Source organism: Furipterus horrens, unplaced genomic scaffold (assembly GCF_987537825.1).
Source record: "Furipterus horrens unplaced genomic scaffold, mFurHor1.1.pri manual_scaffold_1, whole genome shotgun sequence".
In the NCBI taxonomy this organism is placed as follows: Eukaryota; Metazoa; Chordata; class Mammalia; order Chiroptera; family Furipteridae; genus Furipterus; species Furipterus horrens.
The window spans coordinates 99,469,039-99,485,587 of NW_028327171.1; the positions used below are offsets into that span (position 1 = coordinate 99,469,039).

Consider the following 16,549-nt stretch of genomic DNA (forward strand, 5'->3'; position numbering starts at 1 on the left):
TATGATGTTTACATGTTACTTCATTTTTTTGAGAGAACTTAACCCTCACAATTATTAACTGTGCATAAAACCTAAATAGGAGATATAACGTGTTGTATAGGTTTGACTACTCATTCAGAATAGCTGTTCTTTGCTTTTATGATATTGGGAAAAGAAAAGAGTTAGTCGAGAAATACTAGCATTCCCCAAGCCCCTCTTCCAAAAAACACATTTCACCCAGTCTCCTGAACAGGCTGGAATATCCTTTTCTGCCCCCACCCCAGTACCCTCTCCTTACAGCCTAAAAGTCGGTGGGTAATTGGGTCCAGATTGGAGATGTTTAAATATTCATGAGGCTGGCAGGGGACTGGGAGGGGGCGACTGTCTAGAATGAGGGTGGGGGCTGGGGAAGTGATTAGTCATTGAAAGCTAGAGAACAATTCTGAGAAAGAGACTGAGAGACAAGGAAGAAAAAGAAAGAGAGTAGGTGGGGAGGGGAAGAGAGAAAAGAGAGGTGAGGAGGGAGAGAGAGAGAGAGAGGGAGGGAGGGGGAGAGAGAGAGAGAGAGAGAGAGAGAGAGAGAGAAGAGGGAAGAGAGAAGAGAGCATGTGCGATGAGCAATAGCTGTGGACCTTACAGTTGCTGCTAACTGCCCTGGTGTGTGTGAGGGAGAGAGGGAGGGAGGGAGGGGGAGAGAGTGCGCAGCGCGAGAGAGCGAGTGAGCAAGCGAGCAGAAAAGAGGTGGAGAGGGGGGGAAATAAGAAAGAGAGAGGAGGAAAGGAGAGAAGGCAGGAAGAAGGCAAGGGAGGATACAACCATGCTGTGCTGTATGAGAAGAACCAAACAGGTAGAGCTAAAGATTTTTACTTCTTGCTCTTGTGAAATTACCAGAGTACAGTGTTTCCCTGTACGGGCAGAAAAAATATTTTAACTGCTTCTGCTCTGGCCATGGTGCTCGCGTTTCTTTAGCATATGGTAACTGATGGTTGCATCCCAGCTTTTATTCTATTCCGTCTCTTGTGCTCTGGTTTTAGATTGCTGCTACTAATTAAGATGAGATTTTTAAAAATTCGCCTATTTGGCCGAGAATAAGATTTTTTAATTTTTTTATTTTTGACTATTAGTAAATGTTTAGCATTTCAGGTCTGGTTTGGCGGGTGTGGATGTAGAAATGGGTGTGGGGGGAAAGATGGGCTCTACCTACAAGATGGGGAGGCAACCCTTTATATTATTTGCAAAAAGCAGGTTGAAAGAATAACATTCAGTAATGAGTATTGCTTGTTCTGCCGTACAATTTTCTCACATGTGCTGCCGGAGAACCCTTATTTCCTACACGCCTGAGCCTCAAATGGGCGCAGGTATTAATGGAAGAAAATGTGAAGGTTTTATTTATTTATTTATTTACTTATTTATTTATTTTGCAATGAATGAAACTGTGACTTGGGAGATGCTTATTTTTCAAAAAGAGAATCTGAAGGCAACCAGGGCTGAGGGAGAAACTGGGCGCGTGGAAGGGGAAAATCCCCTTAGCGATTGTGCACCAGCTGGTCGGAGGAGATGGTGGACCACGCCCCTAGGAGCTTTGAGCTCAGATGGGATGGGAAAGACGATCCGTGTGTTACCTGTTGGAAATCAGGTCTTTCCTCCCCTTCTCTTGCATCTTTCCTGGGATTGTCAGTGACCAGAGTCAGGCTAACATTGTAGATAATAAGCATGGTGACTCATTTTCATCAGGAAGAGGGACACATACAAGATGAGCAAGACTCCGAGTCCCCGCCCTCCTCTGCCACTGCCCAGGTTTTCCTTCCATTTCAAATTGCTCACTTATTTCTTGAAAGACATTTTAGAAACTTGATTGGAGTGAGGATGGGGAGGAATAACGGGTATGGTATCCGCAGGAACCGACAGCGCCCTGGCATTCGCCAAATGAGGCTTTTTAACATTTATTGGAACACGTTTGCGTGATTTTGGCGAAGGTTAAGGGGAAAAATGGGTGAGGGAGTGCTTGTGCGTGTGTGTGCGCGTGCCCGTGGGAGGGGATGGCATGCTTGGTCAAAGAAGTCCTTCGCAGATTGATTGCCTTGGGATGGGGGGTGCGAGAGATAGGAATTGGGTATTATTGCTGTACAGGTATTGGATATTGGGCAATTTGTAATACACTCGCTGAATCCGAAGGGGGTGAAGGAGGACAGTGGAGAAGAAACAGCCTGCCAGATTTGAACACTAACCAGAGCCCTGAAAGGAGGGGTAGGGAGTGAGGATGTGGGAGAAAGAAGAGGAAGGGGAAAGGAGACAGAAGCAGAATATCAGAGCAGTGGGTGGAGAGGCATAAATCAATCAACCAATCAATCAATGACTGAAAGAATGAATGAATAAAGTAGCCAGGCACCTGGGGTTTTGTGTGTGGTTTGTGTAGAGGCATGTGGGGAAGGGCATGAGAGTCTTACCTGCCACACTTCCCTAAACTGCTCTGACTCTAGAGATTGATGCTTCCTTTGGCTCATTTTTCAAGCCAGGACACTTCTTCTCCCTGTCTTCATTCTAATACATAAATGCGATAGATACAGGTGGCTGGGTTAAGTACACTGTCAAGGAAACGTCCTGAAGTTGCTGCACTGGTGAGCTGCTGAAAAAAATTTAGGGAGCTAAGCCTTGAGGAAGCCAGTGGTATTCATTTTTAAATGCTTTGATTTTTGGAAATAAAAATATGCTGCATTATGACTTTTTGCCACTTTATGTATACACATAAAAGTATATGCACACACCCCTTTGACAAAGGAAACTAGGCATGATTTTTAGAAAGGGAATTGGGGCTAAAGGAATTCCCTTCCCCCAAAGGGGGAAGCTGCCTTCACTAGGTTTCTATCTCAGCGACAGCCTCAAGTATTCACTGGGATGTGCAAAGTGATGGAGCTGAAATTTTGTGTCTGGGAGTTGTAGAAATTTGCACTAAATATGTACAGCATCTGCCCACTTGATATACGATAGTCATGCATGTACTCTGTATGGCTTCCACATGCCAGCCTGTGTTTTAGCATAATTTATATTCAAGAGAGAAAATGAAAGGTATAGAAATTGTCCTATTTTGCCCATGCATTTTATAAACGTGTGCTTCTCTGTGTGTGAAATGGTCCTGCTGCCTATTTACCATTGTTGTGTATCATTCACATAAATCAGGATGTAGGGTAGTATTAAATCAAACTGAAGGAAATGATGTATTCAGGGCGTGGGCTCCATACTATACTGACTGGCATTTATATAGTGTGAGTACTTAAGTCTCACACAGGTTTCCTGTTTGTGGGTGAAATGATCCTATATCATTCATGGCAGAATCTGATTGTGTTTATCTTTCTTCTAGCATCTATTCATCATCCTAGCCCCTAACAGGGTGTAAAACAAGGGCAAAAACCTGCAAAGGTCTAAACTCTGCCACACCCATAAAATCCAGCAGAAATGTGGGAGGGGGCTGGAGAAATTGCACTTCCTTCCTCTTCCACTTGAGCGGCATAAAGAAGCAATCTTGGATTTCTGAGTTGTGATACATTGCCAATGAGTGAGAAAAGAGTTAATAATCTTTATTGGCCATTACCTACCACTATAGATTATTATATCAGGAAGAAGAGAATGGCAGGGTGGTGGAGATGAGAAGATGATAAAGGAGTGGGCAAAGGAAGAATAAAATAAAAGAATTCCTGAAGTTGTATTGGCTTATGATTTTCAAATATCTTGGGGTAACTTTAAATAGCTTAATTACCATGTGTATTGCAGATGATGAAAAACTTGCAAGATAGAATCTGAGTCCACAAAGCTAAGAAAACTATGAGGTATTTCCTTTGTTTAAAACTAAGGACTTTAATTGAAGTGTAAAGACTACCAATACAAGCAAGTAGACTCTCTGACCCCCACCCTTCAACCATACCAACATTTGCCTTTTTATTCATACAACAAATAATCTTTATCTTAGAGAGTGTGATCTGTGGTTTAGCATTCCAACCTCACCTTTCCCTTGCAGTGTTGGAAAGGTGCGAAAGGATGCCGCCTTGCTGCTTGGTGCAGATAATTCCCCCTAGTTATAAATTGGATTTCTCCTAAATATTTCTGAGCCACACCCAGTGTCACCCAGGGACTAAGTGAATTAATTAAATGGAGACATTCTATTGAATATAATTGAAACTGTTCATTTTTTAAAATGCTGATTTCTACCACACATTTCCAAATTTAAACAGAGGAAACCATTTAAAGGTTCTTTTTCCTCCTGACAGATTATCTGGATTTGTAGAGAATCTTAGAAAATTTACAGTGAATCTAGAAATGTGTCCATATCTGGTGGGTCTTTAATTCCTTCTAACCCATACACAATGAGCCCAGCTCTCTCATGCTGACAGTCTGTAACTCCGGTCCCTCCCCCTCACCCCCCATGTTGAGGCAACTGGGATGGGACCTTGTAGGGTTAATTATTTTCTCTTGCTGAGCTGGCACAACTGTAGAAACCTCCTTTCATGTTTTATGCTAAAGGGCAGTGCTCCTGTTCACTGAGAGGGTGAATGGCAATGGGTCTCTTTTGCCTCTTTCCTAGTGAAATTGTCAGTGATATGCCTGGGGCTGTTAATTCCTCAAACTTCAGTTTTACCTGGTCCCACAAGAAAGAGGTGTGGGGGAGGTCTTTTCCGGCAATAGTAAATCATGTATATTAACCAAATGTTCTCTGTGTTCATACTCGTAAAGTAAGAAAAGTCTAAAATCTTCCTCTAATATTAAAGGAACATTTCAAAGGATGCACATACCCAGGTCTTCTCAAGAGAAGATATGCATTCACTTCCCTATTAGCTGTCAGAGACATTTAGGCAACCACGCTTGTCTGTTGTCAATCAAAGAAGTGACTGTGGGCAGGAGGGATTCTCCCTTCTGAATTTCAAAAGTGTTGTCTGGTTGCCTCTGCCCCATTACACTGAAGTCTTCGTAACATTCTCTGAGGTGTTGGGAAAAGCACTGTGCTGAGAGTTCTTAGTTTATGTCATATACTGATTCTGTGATTTTGAATGGATCACGTAATCTTGAGCTTCAGTTTCCTTCTGTAAGATGGAGACTACAAAACCAAATCCAAAAATAAACAAGCAAATTCCACCCTGCTGGCCTTAAAGGGTTTTTGTAGGGATTACACAAAATGAATGTGAAAACAAAGACCGATACAAATGTAAAAAAAATTCTGTCTAAGTTTCGCAATGGAGGCTTGGCTTAAAACTGCCAGTTGTTCACAACTGTCCAGTGTCTACTATCCTGCCTTTTTCTGGTATGTAGTAGTTGCTTCTGGTCCCAGTTGATCCCTCTGTTTACGATATTGCTCCTCCTATTTTTTCTCCAGAATCTCATTCCATCCTGTCCTACCCTCTCTTGAGATTTTATCTTCTCCTTTCTCCATTATCTATGAACATGCCATTGTCTCTTCTCTCTTAAAGGAGCATCTCCTGACTCTCTTGTCCCCATCTCAACCCTCCTATTAGAACAAAGTCCCTAAAAGTTCTCCTCACACTCATTACTTCCCAGTCACTATTTCATCTACTTTAATAAATGCTTCTGTTTCCATAATTCTATTGAAACATATTCTGGAAAAGATACCATGTCCACTGATTCTTCAGTTGGTGGCCTTTTTGATATCCCTTTGACATTTTATGCTGTTGCCTTTACTTCTTCCTGAAACCCTCTCCTCATTTGACCCCCATGATAACTATCCTCATTCTCCCTCTCAGATAGATCCATCTCAGTCTTCTTTGCTGGTTTTTTCCATTCTCTTCTCCCCAAAATATCAATTATCTTCTGGTTCATAATCTTGATCCATTTCTCCTCTCACATTACGAACCAGTTCTAGGTGATCTCATTCCTGTTGGGAGTTTTAACCACCTGTTGTAAGCTCTGAATCTTTATGCTGGATATCTCTTCTGAGCTCCTGGTCCACTAGGTATCTCTTCTAAGTATTTAAGAGATAAAATCATGTTTATTATGTACAAAAACCATTTTCAGTCTTTCATTTAGTCTTCCTCCAAATTCCCCCAGTGTAGCCAGCTACTAAGCTGGGAGTAATCATCAACATAGTAATTTTTTTTTTAATCCCCACATTCAGCTAGCAAATTCTTAGATTCTAGTTAAAAAGGTTTTGAATTTATAATCTGTTTTTCAACTCCACCACAAATAACCTAGTTCAGATTTTCATTACTCTTATCTGGACAAAGGCAATAGCATCTTCCATGGACTTCCTTCAATTCTCCTTGCAATTAACACTGCAGTTATCTTTACCTAACACAAATCTTGTATGATTTTCCTCCTTAAAATCTCCTTACGTCCCCTCTTAACTGGAAGCAAAAGTACAAACTGCTCAGCATGGATTACATGGTTTCATCTTGCTTACTTTTCCAGTCCCTATTGAAATGTCCTCTCCTGCTACCTTATGACACCACATAAATCTTTTAAGCCTTGGTGTCTTTGGCATACTGCACTCTCTGCCCACATTACACACTCTCTCAACCTGGAAAATTTCCATTTTCACTCTAAGAGTTAGCTCTTTGAATGCATTCTCAACCTCCCTAAGTTAAGGTTCTCCTACCTTCTTTGTGACTATGCTGTATTGCATAATATCACTTGTTGCACTATATAGCATTTTTAAAAACTTACTAGTATCCATACTGTGAACTGCATAAGGGAAAGGTGGAATCTTAATTGTTTTTCGGTCTCCAGTGTCTACTAGAATATTTGCCAAATGCAGTACCTGGTTTTATCTGTGAATGATCTGTTTGCTAAATGGATATGGATCTAGGTATATAAACTTTCCATAAGTTGTGGCATATCTAAATGGATGGAACCACTAGTATTTTTTTTCTTTAATTTATTGGCATAAAATTTTGAGGTGGAGCTGATCATCATTGATTCTTGTTATTGACCTATAGGATGATAACCATCACTTTTTAATGAAAGCAGGCAAACAGTGAGCCCATTAATACTGTATTTCTTCAAACTACCATAACTGGTACTATCTGGAAACCTCCTTGGATGTCCTCCTCTTCACCAACCAGCAGGATATAGCCCTGCCCTCTGAGATTAGCAGAGTCCCAGGAAAGACCCATGGTTAATATATTCTTGGGTCTTTTCATGCACTTTCTTTTGGCCAAATACTTACTCTTACTGCATTGTTCCACAACTTTTTCAAATAAACCTTGACTCAACCTCTTGCTATTTGTAGTTGATTTATTTCACTGATCACATAATGTTCAAAATGTGCTGGTTTGTGCTCAGGAAGCTGTGTTCAAGAATTAATTTTATTTTCGTTTTGGGGTTTCTTTCTTTTTCACTGAAGTATCCACATAATAATATTCCTCAAAGAGAAATCTTGCATGAAAATAAACAGAGGTTGAATGGTAAGTAGTTCTTTAAAAGTCTTGTCAAATGAAGGCGAATCAGATCAGTTTTATTTTCTTAGGTTTGAATAGGCTAAAGAGATTTGGATTGTGAAGTAGGCATATTGTGGTCAATATGAGGCAACTCATAAACACAGCTTTCAATGAAAATACTTCCTACCAGACTCCAGGTAGTACCTTTTTCTCGGACTGAATTGGCATGGCCTTGAGAAGAGAAATAAGACAAAATGAAATTTGTCTTCAACTGCTCAAGTTGAGTAGTATTTCCCAATGTCCACACTTTTATTTTATATCTGACACGTTGTTCTCCAACTCTTCTTTGAAGTTTTTCCATTTTTTTCCCTTCTCTCAGTTCCAAGAGGAGTTTTCCTATTGATTACTACTACTTCAGGCTAGTGTTTAGTGGGTGAGGCTGTGAAAGAAGAGCTTTCAGAAAAAAGGTCTATCTCTCAACATTCCAAATGGTTATTTTAGACAAAACAGGCATTTTAAGCTGTGTGTGGAACATACTAACTTCTCAATACAAATATTTACTGAGGGAATAAGAATAAGAAGGGAAGGGTCATTGTGATGGGCCATTAAGAGAGATGTTCGGGACAGAATACCATTCTCATTTACCAATTCAGAGCTGACTTTGTGTAAATCCACGTTCAACTCTATTGGTCCTTTTCACAAGATAGCTGTGGTCAAAGTTACACTTTCCTCCCCTGTCTACTTAGACCAGAATAGCACACTTGCTGTGAGTTTACATTGTAGTATGGGAGTTTGGCCCTCAATATTTCTTATCTTTAATCATTTACAGGTCTTATTTTCTTAGATTTTGTTTGTTTAATGTCTTGTTCCATGTCTTTGAAGTGGAATAAACCGTTCCTCTGGGTTCTAGACTTGACTCTGCCAATTGCTTGTCATGTAACCTTGGGTAAGTAACTCAATCTTTCTGAGCCTCAATTTATTCACCTACATAGTGGACACATAAAAATAATGCTCCAAATCCCAATTTATCTTTTCTACTAGGTTGGTTTGAGGTGCAAATAAAATTATAAATATAAAAATGTTTTACAAATAATGTGTTTTTCAAACATTAGATATTAATAATTGAAACCTAAAGTATTTATGGTTTTGTGCAAAGAAGTACCCTTGTTCTCTGTATAGAAGATATAGATAGATAACTAGATAGATATCGATATATATCTTCCATTCTTATACCTTCTTTTATATTTTCTACAGAGTAAATATTAACCATGCTAATGGACGAGTGCATAGTATATCTTTCTTGTGATACCTCAAGGATCAGTTAAGATGCATTTAAAAATTCACCATATATATTTTTAACTTTTTCTGTTTTAGTCTTTTTCTTCACCTCTATATTTTTTGTCTCCATTTGCTAAGTTAGCTGCTTCTCCTTCACCTCCATCCCCACCCCCACCTCTCTTCTAAATTGGGTTCTCAGCACTAATATCACAAAGCATGCTGTGCTCACATCCATCATATGAAGGCCTAGTCAGGCAGAAGAGTAGAGAGGGAGTGTGGGACTGGTTAGGAAAGTGGAAATGGATTGAAGCCTGGTTGAAGGAAGCTTAAAGATTATCACCTGAACACCATTTTCATACAGCGTTAGGGTTTCTCAATGCATCAGGAAGTAATATACAGTCCTGAACCTTTTCCAACTCAACTCTAAATTCCATAAATAATTTTCTAAGTTCTCAGGATCTCTGCAAAGGGCATTTCAGTTCTCCTGTGCCCCTGGTTGACTGGGATAAGTTACCAATTTAATAAAACAAAATTTATCAAATTTTCATATAAGCCATGGGGTTTTGCAAACTAAAGAATCTTATTTGTTAATATATGAATAACATTTGAAAATATTTTTAAGTATAATAATTGGATGACATTTGTCTAAGAGATTTTTGTTTTTCCTAGAAATAGAAAGTTTAAAATAGAACCATTATGCATATTTTGAAAAAATTTTATATAGGGAATTGAAATAGAATTTAATAGAAAGATGTGTTAACTAGAAATTTGAAAATAAACTGATGTCCAGAAAGAAACAGTTATTTCTTTGATTATATTTATGGTTAGTTAATCATCAGTATCCCCTTTAATCATTCATTCTAGCCACCTCTCTCTGTGTCTCTCATGTTATCTCTCTGTGTCTCTGTCTCTACACACACACACATACATATATTATTCATGTGTCCTTTGATAGAGTATGAGTAACAGAAACTAACTTTAAGGGTATATAGAAGGGATCTATTGAAAGAAAACTAGATATCACAGAAACTAGAAAGTTGAACAACTGAACTTAGGGGAACCAGAGTAGACCTGGGAACCCCAACAACAGAAATTCATAGACTTTCTTACTAGAGCCCAGCATTTAAAGGATTCAGTTACTAATAACACCAACTTCTCTGTCTTGCATTCAAATTCTTCAAAATCCTCATTTAAGACAGAGGGGAGAGGAAGAAAGGGAAGGGGTGAGGGAGAATGAAAATGAATGAATCTTATTGGTCTTTCTTGGGTCAGCTAGTTACCAATGGCCAATCATCTCTGACTACAGGAAGAGCCAGGTAACATGGGTTAGACAAAATTTTTGAAAGGCTATGCCTATGAATTTAGTGAGAGAGTAATTTGGCTGAGAAAGTGTCTCCTAAATATATACTTGTATGTCCATAATAAGGTAGCTACTCAGATCAGAAGGGACTTACCTCAAATGTGGAGAACCACTAATTTTTCTCTTTGGTTGCTTTCAGTTTGCTTTGTTTTGCATATTATTATTGGTGGGCTTAGTCAGCATCACTAATGATTCTGAAAAGAAGTAGTAACCACACAGATAACTGATCTCATGGGCTTTTATACCTCTAAAAGAAAGGTTAGGGTAAGTCCTCACATCTGGAGTTGACAAGTATAAATTTTTTGCTATCTTTCCAAAGCTGAACTCTCTCAGGTAGGCAGGTGCTACCTGTCTAAGAGGAATACTAAGTACCATCTATTCTTGCTAATTTGGCATAGTGGAGCTTTGTTCTTTTCTTTTCTTTTTTTTTTTTAGTGTGCAAAACCCATTTCTGTGAAAGAAATGGGCAATAATGAGTGTAAAACATCTTCCTTGGATTTATATCAGAGAAATGCTACTCTTTGATATTAGTCATCTCATTTTGAATGTCATTGAATTAAGTCCATCAATAATCATATTTATCTAGTTGCTGTTGTCTCCATATGCATCTATTTTAGATTTTCATCCATTATTTGTATCCTAGTTCCAACAACTATGTAAAAAAGTTATTTTTAAATGAAAATTGAAAGACTCTAATATCTTCCCACTATAGACTGTATAAAGGAGCTAGATGATGCAAAGAAAAATAATAAACAAAGTTACCTCCAAAGGTTAAGCAGCTCAAGAACTGGCTGCTTTTCTAAATTGCTTCTGAACCTCTTCGACAGCACAACTAAGCCTAGGAACTAACCTAGACTAGGAGCTGTTAGAATGCAAATCCTCTTCCCCTCTTACTTTGCTTTAGTTGAGAAACCAATTTACCTGCTTGGAGTGTAAACTGAAAAGTAAAATTAATCTCCACATTATATCTTTAACAGTTATTCCAAAGGATGCAGTTCACAGTTGTACTCAAACTCCACTAGAAGCAATTGTCTTCATTATTTACACACACACGTGCATGAGTGCATGCACACACACACACACACACACACAATCAAGGCAGAATTTCTTTGAAGAGAAAACTCAGTTTTTAAGTAATTAAGTTGCAGTTAGATTTCTAGGTATGTGTTATATTGAGAAAAGCTGACTTGAGTTATCCACTCTCTTACCGGGTTCTAATGGGGAAGGAAAATAGGCATTGAGTATATTTGGGGTAGAAATTACATTTCAAAATTCTTTATATTTAAATAAATAAAAAAATAATATTTTATTTGAGAGATGTAAGGGAATTGTGAAACTTCATAGATGATCCATCAGAAACTTTCCTCACTTCATCTTCACTGAGGCATTTAGAGAATTTTTCTTTTCAAATTTTATTACATTAATATTTCTTAAAATTTCTGAGATTTTCAAAAGGATGGAAAGAATGTTATTATCTCATTTAAAAAACATTGGCTTTTCTTTAGTTGACTCTCACTTGAAGGTTTGGTTTACTCAAAATACATATTTTTTCTGAAGAGTAAGATCTTAAGAATTTTACCCTTATCCCTCAAGCATTTGTTTACTACAATGAAAGAGAAGGTGATTCTGTTTTTCTCTATCATTTGGGAAAGATACTCTGGAGAAATCAGATTGTGTAAAGTATTCATTTGAACATCTTTCATACTAATCTAAATTCACTGTTCCCATGGTCTGACTGGCTTTCATTGAAAGACACAGAGTGATAAATTTTGATAACTCAGCCACATTTTTACTCCAATCTGGTGGACAGTTACCTGAAAAGCTGTATTGAAAATATCAACAAGACCTAGTTTCTTGTATATTCTTTCTTCCATCTTCAACTTCATACTTTACATCTTTGGGGTAAAACCATTATAGAGGAAAAAATAAAAATTATAATTGAAAAGGGAGGAGGAGTTTTAAAATAGAATTACTCAGGTTGGAATTCAGCCATAACTCTCTAGTGAAAACTGTCATGGGAATATTAATGACCACAGATGGCTCAGACTTTACTTCTAAATGTCATCTGGAAGATACATTAAGGCCAAGAACAAGAGTATTAAGGGAAGAATCCAAGAGGTTTGTGTACTAGTGTACTGAAGTATACTTAAGCATAATTAAGACCAACTTTTGTCCTCACTTAAGTGGGAAAAGCTATTGGTTTTTATTTTTGACTAAGAAATGCCAATTTTGTCATCACAGGTATTGTCTTATTTTATGCTAAATTATATTTCAGTATTTAAGGGTTTTTATCCAAACCTCTGCAATTCTCCTATTTTATCATTCCAGTATCATAGAAACTGATTGGCTTGTGTACAACTAAAGTTTATTTTATTAAGTATATCTTATCAAAATTATTACCTTTACTGAACTTGAGTATATTGTAAAAATCCACCCATAAAGAACTCAACTATAGGAACCATAGGAAAGCCAATAGAAAAATTAACTTTCCCATAATTCAAGATTTAAAATACAGAAAATATCAGTTTTTCGTCTATTCTTTGTTGTCATCTCAGAAATTATCATTTTAAATGAATTATTTTTCCTTAGGTTAAACTAATTGTTTTCTCCCTGTATTAGACCTCTGACTCTCCTACTTTTGACAATGTCTTTTCCAGATACCAGTACATCCCAGTTACCCAACTCATTGCTTAGAATAACTGATTACTCTTCCTATATGAAAGCCATACATGCTATGTTATCAGTTACCAAATTCTATTTGCAATGTTGTTTACATCTGTCCTTTCCTTCTTCTGCCAGCCTTCTTCAATCAGCATTCTAGAAGAGAACCAAGTTCTAACACCCTAAGCTCTATAGCCCATAAATTCACCTCTTTCCTATGCACTAGACTAGATTGGTACTAGTTACATACCATCCTTGTAAATATGGAGAAAACAGTCACTCAAATTTGCTGTTGTTGTTTTTGTTGTTGTTGTTCTGTAGTTCAGATGAGAAACCTAAGGTGAGAAATGCTGGATAGTAACCCAAATTACCAGTTAGGCATTACCTTTGCACACTGCCTGCTGGTATTAACTTACATTTCACTTCCCTTTTCCCAAAAATATCAATGGCTTTTCTTTGTTTACAGGGTTAATTGTATTTATTTATGATTGTCTGCAAGGCTCTTTTGAATCTGATACCAATTTTCTATTCTTGCCCTACATCCTACTGGCTCTGCCTTTGACTAGTCTTGTGAATGTAGTCTCTCTGACTTGTCATTTGTATATAAACCAAAGTATTGAACTACGGCTTTCCAACTTATAAAATAGCATGTTCTATAGCAAAGCTTCTTCACTTTGTCTTTCTGCCCTAGATAGACTTAGCATGAATTTCAGTATCAGGTGTTTTTTTTTATTTTTATTTTTTATTTTTCTTCATTGTCATTTCCACTACTTGGAAAGTCCCCTTTCTGCCTCACTGCATCTCATCCAACGCCTTTGGCTTGAATCAAGAGTTATTGCCTTTGTGAAGATTTTCCTGACTTCCATATTTCCCTGGGACTTCTTTTCCTCTTAGTTCTTCAGTAGCACATATTACATATTTGTTCCTTTGGCAGTCATTCAACAAAACCTTACTTGATTACCCCTTTGTATTTGTATGTACCTACCTCAACTATTTTGCAAACCCTTTGAAGGTAAGATATTGAGTTGAGTGCCTGGCTCAAGAAACACATGTTGATTGATATACTGATATCTACTTTGTAATAGCTCTATATCAGACTTTGTCGGGGTATACAAGACAAATAGAAGACTCTATAAATTATCAGAAGGACAAGTAAAGCTATGACAATTCTGGGACATTTGACACCATGAAACATGCCTCCTTTCTTGAATCTCTTTACCTTCTTAGCATCCATAAACACCTAATTTGCTGGTTTTTCTCTCCTAAATCTTTGGTTGCACAAGTTTTTCTTGTGTTTTTTTTTTTCCTTCCTGGTTTTTCTTTCTTTAACAATTCTGAAAAGTTGGTGTCATCCAGGCTTTTGTCCTCATTCTTACATGTTCTTACTCAACAGAATCTCCATGGGTAGTCTAATCCATGCCCATAACACTCACATGGACTAGTGGGTCTCAAATTCTCCAGGCTTTTTAATTACTGGGTTCTAGAGCTTTATATCTGACTATCTACTGGAAATCTTTTTCTGATGATCCTCAGGATCCCCAACTTAAATATATCCCCCAAATAAGTCATTATCTCTTATTGCCAAATCTCTTCCCCCTTTTCATCAGTCATTTAAATGGAAATGGAACCCTGATCCATTCCCCAGTATCTTCCTTTTATCATTAGATTCTACTACTTTGTCTAGTTACTATAGAGGAAAAAAGTTTAATCTCTCCTTTTCCCTCACTTTTTTCCTCAATTATGTCTTGACTCTGTTCACTTTTCTCTATTTCCACTGTCATCTCCAACTCAGTTGTTTTTCATGGAGACAATGCAATAGCCTTCCCTTCTAATCTCCCTTCTTTTACCTTCACCCTTTAGGTTATTGTCCCCTCAGTAGCCAGAATTGTTTTTAAGTGTGTCTCAGGTTGTGTATCTTCTCCACTTAAAAACCTTAAATAGCTTCCCACTTCACTTAGAACCAAAATCAAATTCATTATAACATGGCCTATAAAGTCCTACATGATCCAAGCCTGCTTCTTTGTAAGCCTTCTTATAACTATACCCCTCTAGACCACCAAATCTGCTGACCTACTTTTTGTTTTTAAAACACACTATATACATTTCTTCTTCAGGTATTTTGCATGTGTTTCTCCTTCTATCCAGAATACTCTTTCTCTGACTCTTTGAGAGGCCTTCTGTATCAAATCCATCTTGTGGTGTCCAAATCATCCCACTTCTTTTATTTTATTTTTAGGATTACTGTCAATCTGACTTTTTTAAAAGAATATCTCCTTGTTAATTTTCTGGTCCCTGCCTATCTCTTAAAACTTCAGAATCTACCCCTCCTCACATCACATACTCCATTGAAATTATATAATTTCATGGAATAACCTATATTCTTTTATATCTTTTTTCCCTTTCTAAACACTAGAATGGTTTATTTCTCTCCTTTTCAAATAACACATTTCCAATTTATTTGAAAAATGTGGATGGAGTTGCTTTCTTCTTTGTGTCAACTCCCTGACCCCCCAGGCAGATATGACCATCCTCTCCTTGATGCCATCCTTGTGTCTACATACTTCTACATTTAACAGACTGCATTCATTTACACGTCTGTCTGTTTTATTATACTAGGAGCTCTTTTAGGGAAGAAGTCATGTTTCATTTATTGCCTATGTATAGCTCAGTTCAATGCTTTGCATATAACAGGCTCCCATTTAATAGGAGCTGAGTTAATGGAGCCTAAACAAGTGAACAAATATCTAAATATCGGTGTCTAGTAAGTAGTCTGTGAGGGCAAAATTTGTGTAGGTCTCAAGCAAAGGTTTCTTAATTTCCACTGATCAGTCATGAAACATGCCCACCCTGGCACAGTTTATAATTGGACACCTAATAGAGAGCTCACACAGAGCTAAGGATTTCACCCAAGTTATACCAGCTGGTTGTTGTAACAAATAATAGTCACCATTTTGTAGAAAAGGTACTTTAACATGAAAAAAAACAAACATAGCCATACTTAATGACATGAAATTTTTATGATCCGGGCTAAGGATGACTAACAATTTAGAATATATAGCTATAGTCTTCTTAAATCACTAACTTGCCTCATAAGCCTTGTGCTAAACATTTAGCCCTTTCCTAATACCTAAAATTGTGTCTTCTGGTACTGATCCTACAGAAATCCTGGTGAGGCTTCATATTCTTCCTCTTTGTTAATGGTATGACTTGTAGCTGCCATGTACACATGCTCTCCTTTCACTCTCTTTAGTTTCTAGTTAGAACAATTATACACTATGATGTTTAATTGTTGTTGTTTTTCCTGGTCCCTGTATATGTGCTGTGAAATCATCCATCTGTCTGATGTTGTATCTATTTCCAAATTATAAACAAAAAGAAAAATACTAGTAGTTTTCCCTTCACAGGAGTGAAGAAACAAATGGCCAGGTAATCATTATCTTAACATCTAACTTATGTCTCTTACACACAAAAATATCATTCCTTCTGAGAGGTATGTTTGAGAAGGAATTCTGAAGAAGGAGAAATATTCTTCAATGTAGTCTGTTTCCTTTTATTAAGAATATGTATGAAAATCAAGAAGAAAGAAGAATGGTCAATGGTTATTAAGTAGCTATGTCCCACTGAATTTAAAAGTTAAATAACGTAGAGATTAAATATACTTTTTTTGTTTGTTTGGATGGGAAATTTAAAAACTTCTTTAGATTTATTTTTTTCAGGTAATGATATTCTAAGTTTCAAACTGCTAACTTGCAAAGCAAACTCTGGAAACACGTCTCATTTATATGTGGGAGTAATGTTCACTCCAAAATCAAACTTGGGAGGAACCTAAAAAATATCATTTTCCTTTGTAGGGAATGGATGAGTATAAGAAAGGCAAGATAAGGCAGACTCC

General features: G+C 37.3%; 1 protein-coding gene across 1 annotated transcript in view; it reads left to right on the forward strand.

The window, feature by feature from the left end:
• Positions 1 to 674: 674 nt before the first annotated feature.
• GAP43 (growth associated protein 43) overlaps positions 675 to 16,549 on the forward strand; it is a 123,600-nt gene continuing 107,725 nt past the window's right edge. Inside the window, exon 1 of the mRNA XM_090264772.1 lies at positions 675 to 826. Within this exon, the coding sequence (XP_090120898.1) occupies positions 797 to 826 (30 nt within the window). The 5' untranslated portion in view covers positions 675 to 796. The remainder of the gene's footprint in view (positions 827 to 16,549) is intronic.